Source organism: Aquarana catesbeiana, linkage group LG01 (genome assembly GCF_042186555.1).
Source record: "Aquarana catesbeiana isolate 2022-GZ linkage group LG01, ASM4218655v1, whole genome shotgun sequence".
In the NCBI taxonomy this organism is placed as follows: Eukaryota; Metazoa; Chordata; class Amphibia; order Anura; family Ranidae; genus Aquarana; species Aquarana catesbeiana.
In genome coordinates, this window is record NC_133324.1 from 356,212,324 (window position 1) to 356,233,002 (window position 20,679).

General features: G+C 43.6%; 1 protein-coding gene across 6 annotated transcripts in view; it reads right to left on the reverse strand.

The window, feature by feature from the left end:
- Positions 1-20,679, reverse strand: part of SYK (spleen associated tyrosine kinase) — a 231,216-nt gene that overhangs the window by 42,047 nt on the left and 168,490 nt on the right. For all 6 annotated transcript variants that reach the window (XM_073632919.1, XM_073632909.1, XM_073632913.1 and 3 more), the window contains 3 exons: positions 19,487-19,696; positions 18,840-19,029; positions 8,629-8,769 (listed from right to left, as the gene is read on the reverse strand). In XM_073632919.1, the coding sequence (XP_073489020.1) occupies positions 8,629-8,769; positions 18,840-19,029; positions 19,487-19,696 (541 nt within the window). The remainder of the gene's footprint in view (positions 1-8,628; positions 8,770-18,839; positions 19,030-19,486; positions 19,697-20,679) is intronic.

A 20,679-nucleotide genomic window follows, 5' to 3' on the forward strand; every position in this document is an offset into this window, starting at 1 on the left:
TGGGAGCCTAGCTACGTACAGGACCCTGAAAACCAAGCACCACCTTCAGGATTTCTAAGGGCGTAAATTTTTGATTTCACTCCTCACTACCGATCACAGTTTCGAAGGCCATAAAATGCCAAGATAGCACAAACCCCCCTCAAATGACCCCATTTTGGAAAGTAGACACCCCAAGCTAATTGCTGAGAGGCATGTTGAGTCCATGGAATATTTTATATTTTGCCACGAGTTGCGGGAAAATTACATTTTTTGCACAGTTGATACATTGCTCAAACATACCATGTCACAAGTGATTGAAAATTGATAAAAAAAAATACACAAAGTTGTCACTAAATGATATATTGCTCACACGTGCCATGATTATATGTGGAATTACACCCCAAAATACATTCTGCTGCTTCTCCTGAGTATAGGGATATTGTCTTGTTGTGTACCTGTGTATTGTCTTGAGTATTAGTGCCAGGAAGCTAGCTGTTAGGTAATTTGGACAGGGTAAAATCCCCAAATCCTCACTAAATTTAATAGGTATGATGCCCGGCGGGTGTGGAGAGGCGACTCTTTGTACATCTTGCCGCATGTATGTGTTCCTTGATCATCCGATTGAGGGCGAATACTGCTGTGCAAAATGTAAGCACATTGTTTCCCTGGAAGCCCAGGTTCTGAATCTGGGGAAGCAACTGTCAGCACTGAGAAGTCCCTCCATACTAAAGGTGAGCCAGGAACGTACACGGCAGGTGCCAGCAGGGGCCAGCACAGAGGCGGGTGGAGACAAAGAGGTGCAGGCACTAGCAAAGAGTAGATGGGTGACAGTCAGGAGGGGTAGAGGGGGAAGTGCCAGAGAGGCCGATCCAGGACTGGAGCATCCCAATAAGTACGCTCCATTGAGTGACATTGGTGAAACCAGTCAGGGACCAGCACTGCTGGAGATGAGGGACTCTCCTAGCTGCCAGGGGAAGAACTCCTCCAGTGAGAGTGGGGGGGCAGCAAAGGGAAAGGAAAGACAGATTCTGGTGGTAGGGGACTCAATTCTTAGAAGGACAGAGAGGGCAATCTGTAACCAAGACCTGAAGCGCCGAACAGTATGTTGTCTACCGGGCGCTCGGGTTCGGCACATCACGGATCTTGTGGAAAGATTACTGGGAGGGGCTGGGGAAGACCCGGCTGTCATGGTGCCCGTTGGCACCAATGACAAAGTCAGAGGCAGATGGAGTGTCCTAAAGAACGATTTTAGGGACTTAGGAGCTAAACTGAGGAAAAGGACCTCCAAGGTAGTGTTCTCAGGAATACTACCGGTACATCGAGCCACACCAGAAAGGCAGAGGGAGATTAGGGAAGTAAACAAGTGGCTGAAGAGCTGGTGTAGTAAGGAGGGGTTTGGGTTCCTGGAGGACTGGGTCGACTTCTCAGTCGGTAACCGGTACTATAGAAGGGACGGACTGCACCTAAATGAGGAGGGTGCAGATCTGCTGGGAATGAAGATGGCCAAAAAGTTAGAGGGGTTTTTAAACTAGGTGATGGGGGGGAGGGTCCAGAAACAGTGATAGCCAGCGCGGAAGATATTCCAGAGGGTAGTATTGGGGGCATTAGTGGTAGGTTAACCAAAGCACAAAAACACAAGGTGAGTATAGTAGCAAGTCCTAGTTGCAATCTTGAAACACCCAATACGAGGACAATATGCGACCGGTCTAAACTATGTGGCATGTTCACTAATGCCAGGAGCATGGCGGACAAGATGGGTGAACTAGAGATACTGTTGTACAAGGAGGATTTGGATTTTGTGGGAATTTCAGAGACCTGGTTCAACAGCTCTAATGATTGGCTGGCAAACATTCAAGGGTATACCCTATACCGCAAGGATAGAGAGGGTAAAAAAGGGGGAGGGGTATGCCTATATATCAAGAATAATGTACAAGTGAATGTGAGAGATGACATCACTGAGGGGGCTAGGGAGGAGGTGGAATCTTTATGGGTAGAGCTCCAAAGGGATGAAGCTAAGGGGAAAATAATACTGGGAGTATGCTATAGGCCCCCTAACCTGAGGGAGGAAGTGGAGACGGATCTCCTATCACAAATTGGATTAGCAGCAAGGATGGGAAGTGTTATCATAATGGGGGATTTTAATTATCCAGACATAGACTGGGCGGAGGGAACCGCGCATTCATTTAAGGCTCGCCAGTTCCTTAATGTCTTGCAGGACAATTTTATGGGTCAGATGGTAGACGCACCAACTAGAAATAAAACATTACTGGATCTACTGATTACCAACAATACAGACCTGATCACAGATGTGGAAATACGGGGCAATTTAGGTAACAGCGATCACAGGTCAATTAGTTTCAGTATAAATCACACAAATAGGAAACATGAAGGGAACACAAAGACACTGAATTTCAAAAGAGCCAACTTCCCTAAACTACAAACCTTGCTAAAAGGCATAAATTGGGATAAAATATTAGGAACAAAGAATACGGAGGAGAGATGGGTTTGCTTTAAGAGCATATTAAATAAGGGCATTAGCCAATGTATCCCATTGGGTAATAAATTTAAAAGAGCGAACAAACATCCTGGATGGCTTAACTCCAATGTAAAAATGCATATAAAAGCAAAGGAGAAGGCCTTCAAAAAATACAAGGTTGAGGGATCATCCTCAGCATTCAGAATTTATAAAGAATGCAATAAGAAATGTAAGGGTGCAATTAGGACGGCTAAGATAGAACATGAAAGACACATAGCGGAGGAGAGCAAAAAAAATCCCAAGAAATTCTTTAAGTATATAAACAGTAAAAAAGGGAGGACAGACCATATTGGCCCCATAAAGAATTAGGAAGGACATCTGGTTACAAAGGATGGGGAGATGGCAAAGGTATTGAATTTATTCTCCTCAGTCTTCACGAGTGAATCGGGGGGCTTCAGTAACCAAAACTGCAGTGTTTATCCTCATGACACAACACAGGAAGCACCTTCATGGTTAACAGAGGACGGAATTAAAATTAGACTTGAGAAACTTAACATTAATAAATCACCGGGACCAGATGGCTTGCATCCGAGGGTACTTAGGGAACTCAGTCAGGTGATTGCCAGACCGTTGTTCCTAATTTTTACAGACAGTCTATTGACTGGAATGGTACCAGCTGATTGGAGAAAAGCCAATGTAGCACCAATATTTAAAAAGGGCCCAAAAAACATCCCTGGGAATTACAGACCAGTTAGCCTAACATCAATAGTATGTAAACTCTTGGAGGGGATGATAAGGGACTATATACAAGATTTTAGTAATAAGAATGATATCATTAGCAGTAATCAGCATGGATTCATGAAGAATCGTTCTTGCCAAACCAATCTATTAACCTTCTATGAGGAGGTGAGTTGCCATCTAGATAAAGGAAGGCCCGTAGACGTGGTGTATCTGGATTTTGCAAAAGCATTTGACACAGTTCCCCATAAACGTTTACTGTACAAAATAAGGTGCGTTGGCATGGACCATAGGGTGAGTACATGGATTGAAAACTTGCTACAAGGGCGTGTTCAGAGGGTGGTGATAAATGGGGAGTACTCGGAATGGTCAGGGGTGGGTAGTGGGGTTCCCCAGGGTTCTGTGCTGGGACCAATCCTATTTAATTTGTTCATAAACGACCTGGAGGATGGGATAAACAGTTCAATCTCTGTATTTGCAGACGATACTAAGCTAAGCAGGGCAATAACTTCTTCGCAGGATGTGGAAATCTTGCAGAAAGACCTGAACAAATTAATGCGGTGGGCGACTACATGGCAAATGAGGTTCAATGTAGAAAAATGTAAAATAATGCATTTGGGTGGCAAAAATATGAATGCAATCTATACACTGGGGGGAGAACCTCTGGGGGAATCTAGGATGGAAAAGGACCTGGGGGTCCTAGTAGATGATAGGCTCAGCAATGGCATGCAATGCCAAGCTGCTGCTAATAAAGCAAACAGAATATTGGCCTGCATTAAAAGGGGGATCAACTCCAGAAATAAAACGATAATTCTCCCGCTCTACAAGACTCTGGTCTGGCCGCACCTGGAGTATGCTGTCCAGTTCTGGGCACCAGTCCTCAGGAGGGATGTACTGGAAATGGAGCGAGTACAAAGAAGGGCAACAAAGCTAATAAAGGGTCTGGAGGATCTTAGTTATGAGGAAAGGTTGCGAGCACTGAACTTATTCTCTCTGGAGAAGAGACGCTTGAGAGGGGATATGATTTCAATTTACAAATACTGTACTGGTGACCCCACAATAGGGATAAAACTTTTTCGCAGAAGAGAGTTTAATAAGACTCGTGGCCACTCATTACAATTAGAAGTAAAGAGGTTTAACCTTAAACTACGTAGAGGGTTCTATACTGTAAGAGCGGCAAGGATGTGGAATTCCCTTCCACAGGCGGTAGTCTCAGCGGGGAGCATTGATAGCTTCAAGAAACTATTAGATAATCACCTGAATGACCGCAACATACAGGGATATGTAATGTAATACTGACACATAATCACACACATAGGTTGGACTTGATGGACTTGTGTCTTTTTTCAACCTCACCTACTGTGTAACTATGTAACATGTGTGAGACTTTTTGTGAGCCTAGCTGTGTACAGGACCCCGAAAACCAATTGCTGCCTTCAGGCTTTCCTAGGGTGTAAAATGGTGATTTCACTTCCTCACTACCTATCACAGTTTCGGAGGCCATGAAATCTCAAGATAGCACAACCCCCTCCCCCCCCGCCCCAAATGACCCAGTTTTGCAAAGAAGACACTTCAAGCTATTTGCTGAGAGGCATGTTGAGTCCATGGAATATTTTATATTTTGCCACAAGTGTCAAGAAAATTACAATTTCTTTTTTTTACACAAAGTTGTCACTAAATTATATTTTGTTCAAACATGGCATGGTTATATGTGGAATTACACCCCAAAATACATTCTGCTGCTTCTCCTGAGTATGGGAATGCCACATGTGTGGGACTTTTTGGCAGTCTAACCGCGTACAGGACCCCGAAAACCAATCACTGCCTTCAGGCTTTCTAAAGGCGTAAAATTGTGATTTTACTCCTCACTACCTATCACAGTTACGGAGGCCCTGAAATGTCCAGATAGCACAAATCCCCCCCAAATGACCCCATTTTGGAAAGCAGACACCCCAAGGTATTTGCTAAGAGGCATGGTGAGTATTTTGCCCCAAAAAAGGGGACTTTTTTTTTGCACTTTTATATAAACTGTAAACGTTCCATATTAGGGTCTCTCAAAATGTGATGGCCATCTCATCTTTCGAGACCCTGTGTAAGTGTGCCTAGGACTGTGCAATGCTGTACCCTACGCTAATACTCCACTAGTGTGTGGTAGCGTTCGAAACAGTCACCAATGCAAAGACCAGATTGGTCAGGACAGGAGGGACAATAAAAGCGGGCGTCACGCCTATATCCACGCTTTCTACAGACATGACATCTTCTTTGGGGATTTCTTTGGGTAGGGGTGCCAGGGAGGACATGCAGAAAATGCCTGTCATGCAGCCGGCTCACTGCATTTGGATTGGGAAGTTGGGCCACAGCACCGTCTGGAAACAGAAAGGCCGTGATGATCTCTTCCTGGAATTTAAGGAAGGACCCAGTTCGTCCTGAAGCTTTGTATAGCACATATGCATTCAGCAGAGCCATTTGGAATAAGTATACAGACACTTTTTTATACCAGCGTCTGGCCTTACGGGCAATTAGGTACGGCGCCAACAACTGGTCATTGACGTCAATCCCTCCCATATTAAGGTTATATTTGTGGACACAGAGGGGTTTCTCCACAACACCAGTCACCGTAGGAATTTGGACTGTCGTGTCTGCATGAAGGGAGGACAGAATGAAAACATTCTTATTATCCCTCCACTTCACAGCGAGCAAATTATTACATCTCAAGCAGGCTCTCTCCCCCAACCTAAGATGTAAATCTACAAGCCGCTGGGGTAAGCCCCGGTGATTAGATCAAAGTGACTAAAAAGTGGCACGCTTGTGTAATAATGGTCCACATACAAGTGGTACCCCTTTCCGAATAAAGGTGACACCAAGTCCCACACAATCTTACCAGTGCTCCCTATGTAGTCTGGGCAGTTCTCCGGCTCTATGTAACTATCTCTTCCCTCATAAACCATAAAACTATATGTATAGCCTGTTGCCCTGTCACAGTGCTTATACATCTTGACGCAATATTGGGCACGCTTGCTAGGAAGATACTATTTGAATGACAAGAAAACTTAATCAGGGACTCATTAACACAGACAACTTGATCAGGAGTAAACAAGGCTGCAAACTGCTGGTTGAAGTGGTTTACGAAGGGGCCGAATTTATGTGTTTAGTGTTTTGTAAGTGACAGTGATCGATTGATACTGCACTTGGGTAGGCTGGGCTGGGCGGAGGGGCTAAACGCAGGTGCTAGCAGGTATCTGGGGCCGAATTTTGTAGAGCCGATTGTATTCAGGGTCACCCGAGGACGACAGAGTTCATTGTCATTGAAATGCATGAACCGCAAGATCTGCTCGTATTGTGTCCTGGTCATGGAGGCAGAGAACACGAATTGGGTCAGTGGACCAATATGACCGCAACTTACTTTTTTAGTTATGCCCATGAGGAGGGATAGGCCCAGGAAGTCCTTAAATTCGGAGACCGTAATAGGTTTCCAATCTCTGGCAAGGGTCAACTGGGGATTAGCGGCGATGAATTGACCAGCATACAAATTGCTTTGGTGCACAATAGATCTATAGAGATCTTCCGTGAAAAACAGCGAATAAAAATCAAGTGACGTAAAATCAACTGTTTCCACCTGAATTCCGGGTTGGCCAGTGAATGGGGGAAGTACGGGTGCTGCAGAAATGGTGGGCTCCCAATTCGGATTGGCAAATGCAGCAGGAAGGGCACTATGGGCTTGATTTTGTCTTCTTGGTGGCTGCGGGACACTAGTTGTGCTAGCCACCTCAACTGCACTTATGGGGCTCGCCACGTCACCACGTGATACTGCAGTGCTGGATGTCCGACCAGGATGTACTAGGCCGCTGGTGCTTGCCAGTTCACCAGAAGGATGAGCGGCACTAATACTGGCTCTCTGCTCCACACGAGAGCCCTGCAGTTCTTACACCTCAACAACATCAGAAGAACAGAGCCAAGTACGCCTGACTTTGGCAGAGACCACTACTCCGTCATCAGAGCTATCTGTCAGGGTGCCGCTGCTGTCTACGGGTTTGTATTCTGAGCCTGAATCTGACAGATGGGTGAGTTCCTCCTCACTCATCTGTCATGTTCAGAAATGTGTAGGCCTCTTCACTAGTGTACCTTCGATTGGACATTTTGGCCTCTAAATTTACTGGTACACTAGTGAGAATCACAGGAAAAAAGAGCACCTGACTGTCAGTGACTGCTTCCAACGCTACCAAAAAACCGTTAGCATTTGCAGGGATCAGACCTGACTCTGCGAATGCTGAAGTTATGTGTTTAGTGTTTTGTAAGTGACAGTGATCGATTGATACTGCACTTGGGTAGGCTGGGCTGGGCGGAGGGGCTAAACGCAGGTGCTAGCAGGTATCTGGGCTGATCCCGCTAACACTGCATTTTTGGCAAACCTAAACTACCGGGGACGCTAGTATAGATCTGATCAGATATTGATCCATTCAGACACTATACTACTAAGGGAGGTGTATGGTGCGTGCGTGGATATTAGTGCTACTGGCACTAATCTGATGCTGCCTGGGGCAGGCAGACTCTAAATGACGCTAAAACTGCCGGATGATCAGGGGGTTAAACCTTTTATTAGGTAATATACGGCGGGTGCCCTAACGCTATAATAAAATAACTAACTGACCAGCGTCAAGGGGTGATCAAGGGGGTTAAACGTTTATTAAGGGGGGGTTGTGGGGGTCCCTAGACCTATCTGGGGATACTACTAAGTACCCTAATGCTGATTAGTATCACAAATGACACCAGTACAGTGATCAAAGAAAAATATGAACACTGCACTGGGTGACACAGTGACAATGAGTGAAAGGGTTAACTGGGGGGGTGATTGGGGGTTGAAATATGTGCCTATGTGTACTGTACCAGTGTAGTGTTGGTGCAACTCACGTTTGGATGTCCTCTCTCCTCTCTCTGGAACGGAAAAGAGTTCCACAAGGGGAAAATCACTTCCCCGTCTGTGTTTACACTTACACAGGCAGGGGAGGGTTTCATTCGCCAGGACCGATCAGCAGGTCCAGCCCAGAAATCATTGGCCTGGGCCTGGAGACTAATCGGTTCTGAAACTAATCTGATTGTCGCGGCTGCCTAGGGGAAATCATTGGCCTGGGCCTGAAGACTGATCCCCCTCCTAGGCGGATCCCCCCCCTAGGATTTGTTTCAGAACCGATCAGTCCCCCCTAGATGGCCGCATGCCCGACGTAACATAACGTCGCTTCGCCCACCCCTGCCATTCTGCCGCAGTAAAACTGCGGCAGCGGGTCAGCAAGTGGTTAAGGAAACTATTTTGTTTTTGCTTGTTTTCAGATGGACTTGCTGTGCTGAAATGTACAGATTTATGTGATCTGGAACATGTTAACTTATATGTCAAAGTTTTTTTTATACCAAGTTACAATAAAATAACCTTTGTGACTTACTTTATATGGCTTTTGACCATAGGAATATGCCTCCCACATAAGTACTCCAAAACTCCACACATCACTTTTGCTTGAAAATTTTAGGAAGTATATACATTCTGGTGCATACCACTTGATGGGCCATTTTCCACAACTTTTTGCCTGGAAAGACAAGACAGTTGACCTTTAATATGGGTACAATGGTTAAACCAATAGGTAACACGATGGTTCGTTATTTAATCACATTATGCATTGTGAGCTCTCAAAACCAATATGTTAAGTTAGTATAGATGCAGCTATTACCTAATATTGCAGGACATGATATACTTAATTTGAGTCTCATCTAACATCTTATTAAAAAAAAAAAAAAAATGTGTATAAATTGTCAGGCGCTGAATGCACATGTACCTTTTTTGTGGCTGATTCATCAATTAAAGGCATTATAAACCTTCGTACCTGCACCTTGTATTTTTCATCTGCATAAGAAGTGCATTGATAATGTAGTTTCATGGTGCCATTTGCTCTTCTGTATGCACAGCCTACAGTATATCTTCACATTCCTGTGTCAGAAGTTTCTGTTTGTGATAAAACATGAGGCATGTGGTATGGCACTGCAGAGGTTGATAGATGGCCACTGTCTGTACTAAACTGACACTTTCTGTGAAGAAACTTCATAACCCAAAATCCCTGAGTCTTGAAGTCTATTGTTTTACAGGTGAGAACTAAACAGTATTCAGATCTGACACAGCCACAAGCGGTAATTAATTATGTTTTTTAGTTTTCTAGTGAATTCCAAATTTTTGGAAGGATTCAAATTTGGATTACTCAAAAAATGATCAATTCAAACTCTGTGTGAAGAATAGCTGGTTGTTAGGGACTGGGCCGGGAAGCTGGTCGCCGCGACTTTAACAACCGATGACTCATTAGCTATCAGCGGGCTTCCCCACTGAGAGCTTTTGTTTACAGATCTAATACAAAAGTCAGGAAAAAAGACAGCGTGGTGTTATGGAAATTTTTATTAATGTATGTTGTCAGATGTCCCCCAGCATCAGTTTTGCTGTAATACGCTCATGTGAGGGTATTCGCACATACAGACGTTGGTGGAAGACCATTGACTGCGGAAACCTTCCTGTGGACACGGCAGATCTGTTTGCTCTTTTAAAGATGTTTGTTTATGCCTCACCAAGGGACTGGCCACTCCATGGCAACGGCATCTAAATTCCTAAGTAAGCAGATCTGCGTACATGGGAACCGTAGCATAACCATACAAAATCATGGCCCAATGAGCCATGATAGATTATGGCTCGCGTCATTGATATCAGTGGGAATATGCACATGGGCGTGTTCAGAGCCATGTAAGTAATGTTCAAATTGTGAGTCCTTTGTGTGTCACAAAGGACTTGCCGCATGACCCTGAACATGAGCGTCTGCACACGTCGATACTGTATTTTTATTTGAATATATACATGTGTGTGTGATTGGTTCTTTTGAAAGAATACAAGTGTCTGATTGGCTGATTCTGAAGCCACCACCTTCCTTTGTTATTCATGTTTATAGTATAAATAAAAGGAGCTGGCTATTCTCTCGAGGATTATGCTATGCTCAAGGTGATACCAGCATCTGTCTGTGTTACTTGGAGAAATACAAAACGCGCTTTCCCGGCATTATATGAAAGAGCTGTTTTTGTGCTTTTAAGTGCAAAGAAATTATATGCTTATAGGGAAAAGCTTAAAAATTTCCTTACAGTGCCCCCCCCCAATCCATACCAGGTCCTTTGGGTTTTTTATTTTCTAATAAAGGACTTATCCCAAGCTGTCTCTTGTCTTTTTTACCATTTTAGACACTTTTTTTGTGAAATGGTAGGGGTACAGTGTACCTCATTAACAATTCACATAGGGGGGCCGGGATCTGGGGGTCCCCTTGTTAAAGGGGACTTCCAAATTCCGATAAGCTCCCCGCCCGCATACCCCCACAACCACCGAACAAGGGTTGTGGGGATGAGGCACTCGTCCCTATCAACATGGGGACAAGGTGCTATTCTTCACACAGAATTTGAATTGGTCGATCATTTTTCGACCGATCCGAATTCGAATCGTTATGAAAATTTGGAATAAGTTCGAAAATTAATAAACAAAACAATATTAAGTGAAACAAAACTAAACTAAATGAATCAATGAAACAAAATTAGTAACATAACAAATCTATCTGAAACAAAACAAACTTTTCCGTTCTGCACATATCTAGAATCGATCAGCCATGACATTACAAACTGCAGCCACAACATGTGAACCCATCATTACAAGGTAAGGCAAACAAACAGCACAAGGAATATAACTAAACTAATACCTAGGTAAAACAAAACATTTTAACTAGATATTATGTCTTTAAAGTGTACAGTTGAGACAGCTCAGTTTAATTACTTAAAGTGCTTGTAAATGATCTCCTTGTAAAACAAGTAAAACAACCCATTCAGTTTAAAATAGAAATAAAAGGCAAAACATTTGTGTAGATTAGATTTAAAAAAACATTATAAACCTTTTTTCCCCTTTTTTTTTATAAGGGATCACATTCCCTCTGTTCTCAGCTGCATAAGAGCCGGGGGGGGGGGGGGGAGCAGCAGCAGCACACTGAGCTTCCCAATGAAAGGCTGTGCAGGGAAGACGCGCCAGGACAAGTCTGATCATTGGAGGAGAGCAGGCTGAGTTCCCAGCATAGCTAGAGAACTGACTGTGGTGTGTTCTCCTGCCTAGTGTGGTCAGTTTTTAACAGAAAAGGCAGGATCATCAGGGACAGGGATTTCACGCACAGGAAGCAATACAAAGAGAGCAGGATACTTTCTCATACAAGTACATGTTACAGCAGGCACATGTCAGGAATATGAAATGTTGGGCTAACAAACACTTTAACCACTTGCCGACCGCCTAACACAGATATACTGCGGCAGAATGGCACGGGCAGGCAAAATCACGTATCTGGTACGTTATCTGCTTCCTGCGGACGGGGGCGAATCGCGATCCCCCCCCCCAGGTGCCCGAAGGGGAGCGATCCAGGTTGAGGGGGAGACCACTCATTCGTGGCCACCCCCTCGCTCCCAACGAATGAAAATCTTCCTCTGCTGCTGTAATGTAAACAGCGGCAGAGGAAGTGATGTCATCTCTCCTCGAGTCGGTATTTTCCGTTCCGGCGCCGAGGAGAGAAGACATTTGAGTAAGTGCACAACACTACACTTACAGTAAAACACACTAGGCACACATTTCACCCCCCATCACCTCCCGATCACCCCCTTGTCACAGTGACACCAATAGCAGTTTCTTTTTTTTCTGATTACTGCATTGGTGTCAGTTTGTGAGAGTTATAAGTGGTGGTAGGGCAGGTAGTGTTAGCCCCCTTTAGGTCTAGGATACCCCCCTAACCCCCCTAATAAAGTTTTAGCATCAGGGACCCCCATATACTACATAGTAAAGGTTTTAACCCCTTGATTGCCCCCTAGTTAACCCTTTCACCAGTGATCACCGTATAACTGTTACAGGTGACGCTGGTTGGTTAGTTTATTTTTTATAGTGTCAGGGCACCCGCTGTTTATTACCTAATAAAGGTTTAGCCCCCTGATCGCCCGGCGGTGATATAAGTTAGGTTTTAGGGTCAGATAGGGTCTGCGTTGCCCCAGGCAGTGTCAGGTTAGTGCCAGTAGCGTTAACACCCAGGCATGCACCATACACCTCCCTTAGTGGTATAGTATCTGAACGGATCGATATCTGATCCGATCAGATCTATACTAGCGTCCCCAGCAGTTTAGGGTTCCCAAAAACGCAGTGTTAGCGGGATCAGCCCAGATACCTGCTAGCACCTGCGTTTTGCCCCTCTGCCCAGCCCAGCCCACCCAAGTGCAGTATCGATCGATCACTGTCACTTACAAAACACTAAACACATAACTGCAGCATTCGCAGAGTCAGGCCTGATCCCTGCGATCGCTAACAGTTTTTTTGGTAGCGTTTTGGTGAACTGGCAAGCACCAGTGGCCTAGTACACCCTGGTCGTAGTCAAATCAGCATTGCAGTTACACTTGGTGATGTGGCGAGTCCCATAAGTGCAGTTCAAGCTGGTGAGGTGGCAAGCACAAGTAGTGTCCCGCTGCCACCAAGAAGAAGACAAACACAGGCCCGTCACGCCCATAATGCCCCTCCTGCTGCATTTGCCAATCCTAATTGGGAACCCACCACTTCTGCAGCACCCGTACTTCCCCCATTCACATCCCCAACCAAATGCAGTCGGCTGCATGAGAGGCATTTTCTTTATGTCCTCCCGAGTACCCCTACCCAACGAACTCCCCCAAAAAAGATGCCGTGTCTGCAGCGAGCGCGGATATAGGCGTGACACCTGCTATTGTTGTCCCTCCTGTCCTGACAATCCTGGTCTTTGCATTGGTGAATGTTTTGAACGCTACTATACACTAGTTGAGTATTAGCGTAGGGTACAGCATTGCACAGACTAGGCACACTTTCACAGGGTCTCCCAAGATACCATTGCATTTTGAGAGACCCGAACCTGGAACCGGTTACAGTTATAAAAGTTACAGTTACAAAAAAAAGTGTAAAAAAAAAAAAACACAAAAAAATATAAATATAATAAATGGTGCATGTATGCCCATCATTAGAAGTGGGTGGATGAAGGGAGGTATTCTTATGGTGGGCATACCCACCAATCAATCTCTTTTTTTCGTTCAGCCCACAGGCTGCATGAAAAAAAAAATAACAATATATGCCCAACAATATTGTCTTCAAGTGGTTAGAAGAGTGGGTGATGTGTGACATAAGCTTCTAAATGTTGTGCATAAAATGCCAGGACAGTTCAAAACCCCCCCAAATGACCCCATTTTGGAAAGTAGATACGCCAAGCTATTTGCTGAGAGGCATGTCGAGTCCACAGAATATTTTATATTGTGACACAAGTTGCAGGAAAAAGACAAAATTTTTTTTTTTTTTTTTTTGCACAAAGTTGTCACTAAATGATATATTGCTCAAACATGCCATGGGAATATGTGAATTTACACCCCAAAATACATTCTGTTTCTTCTCCTGAGTACGGGGATAACACATGTGTGAGACTTTTTGGGAGCCTAGCCGCATACGGGACCCCAAAAACCAAGCACCGCCTTCAGGGTTTCTAAGGGTGTAAATTTTTTATTTCACTCCTCACTGCCTATCACAGTTTCGGAGGTCATGGAATGCCCAGATGGCACAACCCCCCCCCAAATGACCCCATTTTGGAAAGTAGACACCCCAAGCTATTTGCTGAGAGATATGGTGAATATTTTGCAGACCTCGCTTTTTGTCACAAAGTTTTGAAAATTGAAAACTGAAAAAAAAAACATTTTTCTTTTCTTTCTTCATTTTCAAAAACAAATGAGAGCTGCAAAATACTCACCATGCCTCTCAGCAAATAGCTTGGGGTGTCTACTTTCCAAAATGGGGTCATTTGGGGGAGGTTTCGTGCCATCTTGGCATTTTACGGCCTTCGAAACTGTGATAGGTAGTGAGGAGTGAAATCAAAAATTTACGCCCTTAGAAATCCTGAAGGCGGTGATTGGTTTTCGGGGCCCCGTACACAGCTAGGCTCCCAAAAAGCCCCACACATGTGGTATCCCCATACTCAGGAGAAGCAGCAGAATGTATTTTGGGGTGTAATTCCACATATGCCCATGGCATGTTTGAGCAATATATAATTTAGTGACAACTTTGTGCAAAAAAAAGAAAAATTTCATTTTCCCGCAACTTGTGGCAAAATATAAAATATTCCATGGGCTCAACATGCCTCTCAGCAAATAGCTTGGGGTGTCTGCTTTCCAAAATGGGGTCATTTGGGGGGGGGGGAGTTGAACTGTCCTGGCATTTTATGGCCTTCAAAACTGTGATAGGCAATGAGGAGTGAAATCAAAAATTTACGCCCTTAGAAATCCTGAAGGCGGTGCTTAGTTTTCGGGGCCCCGTACGCGGCTAGGCTACCAAAAAGTCCCACACATGTGGTATCCCCATACTCAAGAGAAGCAGCTAAATATATCATTTAGTGACAACTTTTTTTAATTTTTTTGTTGTTGTCATTATTCAATCACTTGGGACAAAAAAAATAATATTCAATACTCAACATGCCTCTCAGCAATTTCCTTGGGGTGTCTACTTTCTAAAATGGGGTCATTTGGAGGGATTTTGTACTGCCCTGTCATTTTAGCACCTCAAGAAATGAGATAGGCAGTCATAAACTAAAAGCTGTGTAAATTCCAGAAAATGTACCCTAGTTTGTAGACGCTATAACTTTTTCGTAAACCAATAAATATACGATTATTGACATTTTTTTTTACCAAAGACATGTGGCTGAATACAGTTTGGACTAAATGCATGACTAAAATTGAGTTTATTGGATTTTTTTTATAACAAAAAGTAGAAAATATTGTTTTTTTTTCAAAATTTTTGGTCTTTTTCCGTTTATAGCGCAAAAAAATAAAAAGGTGATCAAATACCATCAAAAGAAAGCTCTATTTGTGGGAACAAAAGGACGCAAATTTCGCTTGGATACAGCATTGCATGACCGCGCAATTAGCAGTTAAAGCGACGCAGTGCCAAATTGTAAAAAGTGCTCTGGTCAGGAAGGGGATAGCGGATTGACGTCCGGGAAGTGGTTCTGTTATTCTGACTGGACGTCATATGACGTCCAGCAGGATAACATGCCGCAGCGCGCCCCCGGGGGCGCGCATCGCGGCGATCGGTGGAGCGGTGTGTCAGTCTGACACACCGCTACACTGATCTTGGTAAAAAGCCCCCGGCGGAGGCTCTTTACCACGTGATCAGCCGTGTCCAATCACGGCTGATCACGCTGTCAATAGGAAGAGCCGTTGATCGGCTCTTCCTCACTCGCGTCTGACAGACGCAAGTAGAGGAGAGCCGATCGGCGGCTCTCCTGGCAGGGGGGGTCTGCGCTGATTATTTATCAGCGCAGCCCCCCCTCAGATCACCCCACTGGACTACCAGGGATGCCACTAGGACCACCAGGGAAGGGGCAACGTGGATGGCCAGGTATGTACCCCATGGCCATCCACATGTGCTCAATCTGTGCCAATCAGTGCCCACAAATGGGCACTGATTGGCACTATTATGTCAATGATCTGCCCAGCAATGCCCAGATCTGCCCAGCAATGCTTTATCAGTGCCACCTGTCATTGCCCATCTGTGCCACCTGTCATTGCCCATCGGTGCCCATCTGTGCCCATCAGTGCCCACCTATCAGTGCCCATCAGTGCCACACATCAGTGCCACACATAAGTACCCATCAGTGCCACCCATATATACCAATCAATGCCACCTACGAGTGCCCATCAGTGCTGCCTATGTGTGCCCATCGGTGCCACCTATGAGTGCCCATCAGTGCCGCATACCAGTGCCACCTATCAGTGCCCATCAGTGCCACCTATCAGTGCCCATCAGTGCCGCCTATCAGTGCCCATCATCAGTGCCCGTTAGTGCCACCTCATCAGTGCCACCTCATTGGTGCCACCTCATCAGTGCCCATCAGTGCCCATCAGTGCAGCCATATCAGTGCCCATTATTGAAGGAGAAAGCGTACTTATTTACAAAAAATTTAACAGAAACAAAGAAAAACTTGTTTTTTTTCGAAATTTTCGGTCTTTTTTATTTGTTGCGCAAAAAAAATAAAAACCGCAGAGGTGATCGAATACCGCCAAAAGAAAGCTCTATTTGTGGGAACAAAATGATAAAAAATTTGTTTGGGTACAGTGTAACATGATCGCGCAATTGTCATTCAAATTGCAACAGCACTGAAAGGTGAAAATTGGGCTGGGCGGGAAGGTGTCTAAGTGCCTGGTATTGAAGTGGTTAAAGAATGTGATATTCCTGTTCTGACAAATAGTGGAAGTGTTTATGCTGGATCATTGGTAATTTTACAAGTTGTCATTAAAAACTCTCCTAAATATATGTGCAACTTAATTAAATAATATTTTGTTGTATTTGATGTATTTAAAGCTACATAAAGTGAGGTTTGCAGCATGGACATATGTCAAATGTCTGTTTGGTGATCAAAATATACTGAAACTAAAAACTTTTACCATGTTTAAAACCTCTTTAAAATGTTATGGACAATTATTGTCAGGATACCACATGCTGGTATCTTGCAGTGCTAGTAAGACCAGATATGTAAAAACCACACAGCGGAAACCAGATCAAAGCCTAAGTGAAGAAGTGTGGTTTATTATAAACATAAGAAAATACCTGACATAAAACCTAAATACAACAACCTATACACAACCCAGTGAGCATGCATGAAAAGTGAAAAACCAACTAACTACTTAACTAACTATACAAATAGAGGCAATCAGGAGAATATGGTAGAACAGGGTCTGGTAGGAATACAGGGAATAAGGCAGGTCAGGATGTCGGGCAAGAAAAAGTAGTAAGCTCAAAAAGTAACAGATCCAAAATATACAAGGACTGTGGGGTTGATTTACTATGTATACTACATTATACAGCTTGTGTGTCTGAATGAACTACAAGCCCTGACATCCTTAGAGGCTGTCGGCTTGTGGTTCTCAATTTATTATTGCATTTATTTTTTAAAAAGTGAACTTATCCTTTATGCAGCTTCCCAACATAAGCTAGCATCAAGTAGTAACTAATCACTGGGACCAGCTGGCTGCTGGGAACCACACGCTGGTGAACACTGGACGTACACTATTTAAAGAGGAACTGCAGTATGCTCACATAATTTGTAACAAAAAAAAAACCTTTGCCATTCTGAGGCTTCCCTCCAACCACTTTGCATATTATTTTATATATACTGCGATTCTGTACTTGCCAAATATGCTGCAGAAATATCCCTCCACTGAGTCTGGCTGCATCCATTTTAACTGTGGGCAGCTGAAGCTGCTGCCTGTTCACTTCCTGGATTTACACAGACATACAGAGGCACACCTCCAGCTCTGAAGCTCTCATTGGCCCTCTTATGACTCATCCCCCCTCCCTTCCTGGCAAAATCTCAGGAGAATGAGAGAGAGAAAGCTGTGCACGATATCAACCTAGGCTTTTTTCCAGACAAGAAACAGGAAGTGGGCTGTATAAGGTATTTACTGGCAGAAAAAAAAATGTTTTACTATCCAAAGTTAAAAAACAAGGGCATAAGATTTAACAGATGGAAAGATTAAAAAATGACTGAAGGTCCGCTTTAAGTCTGAGGGCTCAGTGCCACCAGCAAATATTCTGGTTACTGACATCTGTTTTCTGACTATTATTCTTTTATGCACAAACAATATCGGAAGAACAATTTGCACATTCAAATTGGATTTTGGATTTTGCAGTTCAATGAATCAGGACTATAAATGGTTTGGCTTTGCTAACAGTAGATTTGGCCCTAACATTTAATAATCCAGTTTACTCATCAAAAAAATAAACACATTAGAATGAACAGTAAAAAAATAATGTATGACCCAAAAGCCATACATACTGTCAACAGAGCAGTACAGTGTCACCATATGATTGATGTGGTGGTGATCAGGGACACTGAGTGATGACATTATGTATATAATATACAATATATATATATTTTTCTTTTTTTACACATTTCTTTTACTATTTTTTTAAATACTGTCACCAGAACAGTACCATAGTGACACCACACTACTCTTTTTACACTATGATCACTGTATAAGCACAGTATAAGCAATCATTCTTACACTGTGAAATTGTGAATAGCATCCATCCATGTGCCATTGTGCACAATTGTGATAGCTGTGACTGGTTACAGTTATCACCTGGTACAGGTCCACTGGAATTGGCCCTGTACCATGTGATTACTGTGACCAATTACAGAGATCATCACAATAGTACACAATAGCTATGAATGAAAGCCATTGTTTACAACTGACAAATGATCACTGTGTTTGGTCACAGTAATCACATGGTACCAGGGCCATGCACAGTGGCCCAGTACAGCAATCTGTGTTCTGCTGTCTCTGATGGACATAGAGTGTCACAGATTGCACCGCTGCACGGCCCTTCAAGATTCGTGAGTGGAAGGACGTCATATGATGTCCACCTGGGATAGTAATAATATAGCCGGGCGGAAGGTGGTTAACATATACTTTCCCCAAAAGAAAAATATGTAATCTAATATCAATTTGTGTTCATTTGTTAATATGGAAATGATGATGTCCAAACATGGAGAACACTTACTTTATAATAGTTTTCATCAGACTGAATTGCTTTGGAAAGCCCAAAATCACTAATTTTGGCATAATGCTGAGTCACCAAAAGCACATTTCTGGCCGCCAAATCTCTGTGGACAAAATTTTTTTCTTCCAGATACTTCATTCCCATGGAAACTTGATGAACAAGTTCTGTTACGTTCTTCTCTGAGACATCCCTGACAAATAGGATTAAAACCTCAATTATACATCAGTATATATCGGTCAGTCATGTTTTCTAGTGAAGACATTTTGTACTACATCTGGCTATCTATTTATCATCTATAAATCTTTGATCAGGGCTTTTTTGTCATAAGAATAGGAGCAGGAACTCCACCCAAGCACCCACCCACCCCCATCCCCTGTTCTTGTGTTCTTGGTTTACGATATACTTTTTTAGTACCTTATTCTAAATTGAATCAATTTTCCTACAGGCAAAGATGCTGATTGATAGCCTCCCTAGCGGTTAATTGAAATATATGATACTGACAACATACATGAATGTAAATGCCATACAGATTTTCAGATTGACAGTACAAATAATTAATTAGAAATATAAAACACATTCTTAGAAAATATATTTGTATACTATCTTTATGTTAAAAGGGTGCTATTACAGAAAAAAACCTTCAGTACCTGTTCTTAACTAGAAACTTATTTAATGGTCCTAGTTCTGCAAGTTCCATAACCAGCATCCAAGACTCCGCCTCACACACTCCGATCATTCTGACAATGTATGGGTTATCCAACTGTTGCATCACCCTTGCTTCAGTCAGCAGCTCCTCCTGGCTGGAAGGGTCGTCGTTTTCATTTTTAAGAATCTTCACAGCAACTTTCTTTTCAGATCTGTTAGAGTTAATTCAAATACTGTTAAGTTGGGATGCTAGGTTTCCACATTTATGTAGTTGTTATTCCAGCTGCTGCCCACCAAAAATTATGTTTAAACTCTTTTTATTCAATAAAAGAGGACATGACAACAAGACAATCAAAAACCCAGATAATATTTCTGAATCAACAAAAAAGAAAAAAAACAACCATAAGAAACCAGGAAGGTTTCACATGCGCCACAATATATACCGTATATATAATTGCAAACCTATAATAAATATAAAATACAAGGTGTATCTCCTTGAAACATATCCTTCCATCCATATATATCACGTTTCTTCACAAAAAAGGAGGCAAGGGACAAGCGAGAAATGGGGGAACCCTCTTCAAAGCATAGGTACCTTTTCTGATCTTTCTCCCAACTATAGTCTAGGGCAGGGGTACGCAACCTGGGGCCCTCCAGCTGTTGCAGAACTACAAGTTCCATCATGCCTCTGGGAGTAATTGTAACTGCCAGCCTTGCAATGCCTCATGGGAAATGTAGATCCACAACAGCTGGCGGGTCCCAGGTTGCCTGCAGGCAGGTGATATGGCTGCATAGAAGCCGAGCTTCTAGCGTGATCCATGCAGCATCTCTAAGCGATGGGGGGAACTGCTCTTTACCATCCCCACAGCTAGCCTGACACCTGGAGAGAGGCTGAAAGCTAAAGGTAAAGAGGAAAAACAGACATGGGCCCCGCAAACTGATCATTTTCTTTGGTCTGGTGGTGGTCCAGAGATTCCAAGATGGCACCGGCGCGACAGGCAGGGCACACAGAGGCAGAGCAGAGGCTGCTGCAGGGACATGAGTAGCACAGAGCACAGTTGCATACTCGCCTGGGGCAGAAGGAAAGCTGTGTGCATCCACCTCAAATAACCCAGTGAAACAGAAGAGAAGAACAGATGCCGGCAAGGAAAATGACAGTGCCATACAGTCTGACACAGACTCTATATCTGACCCT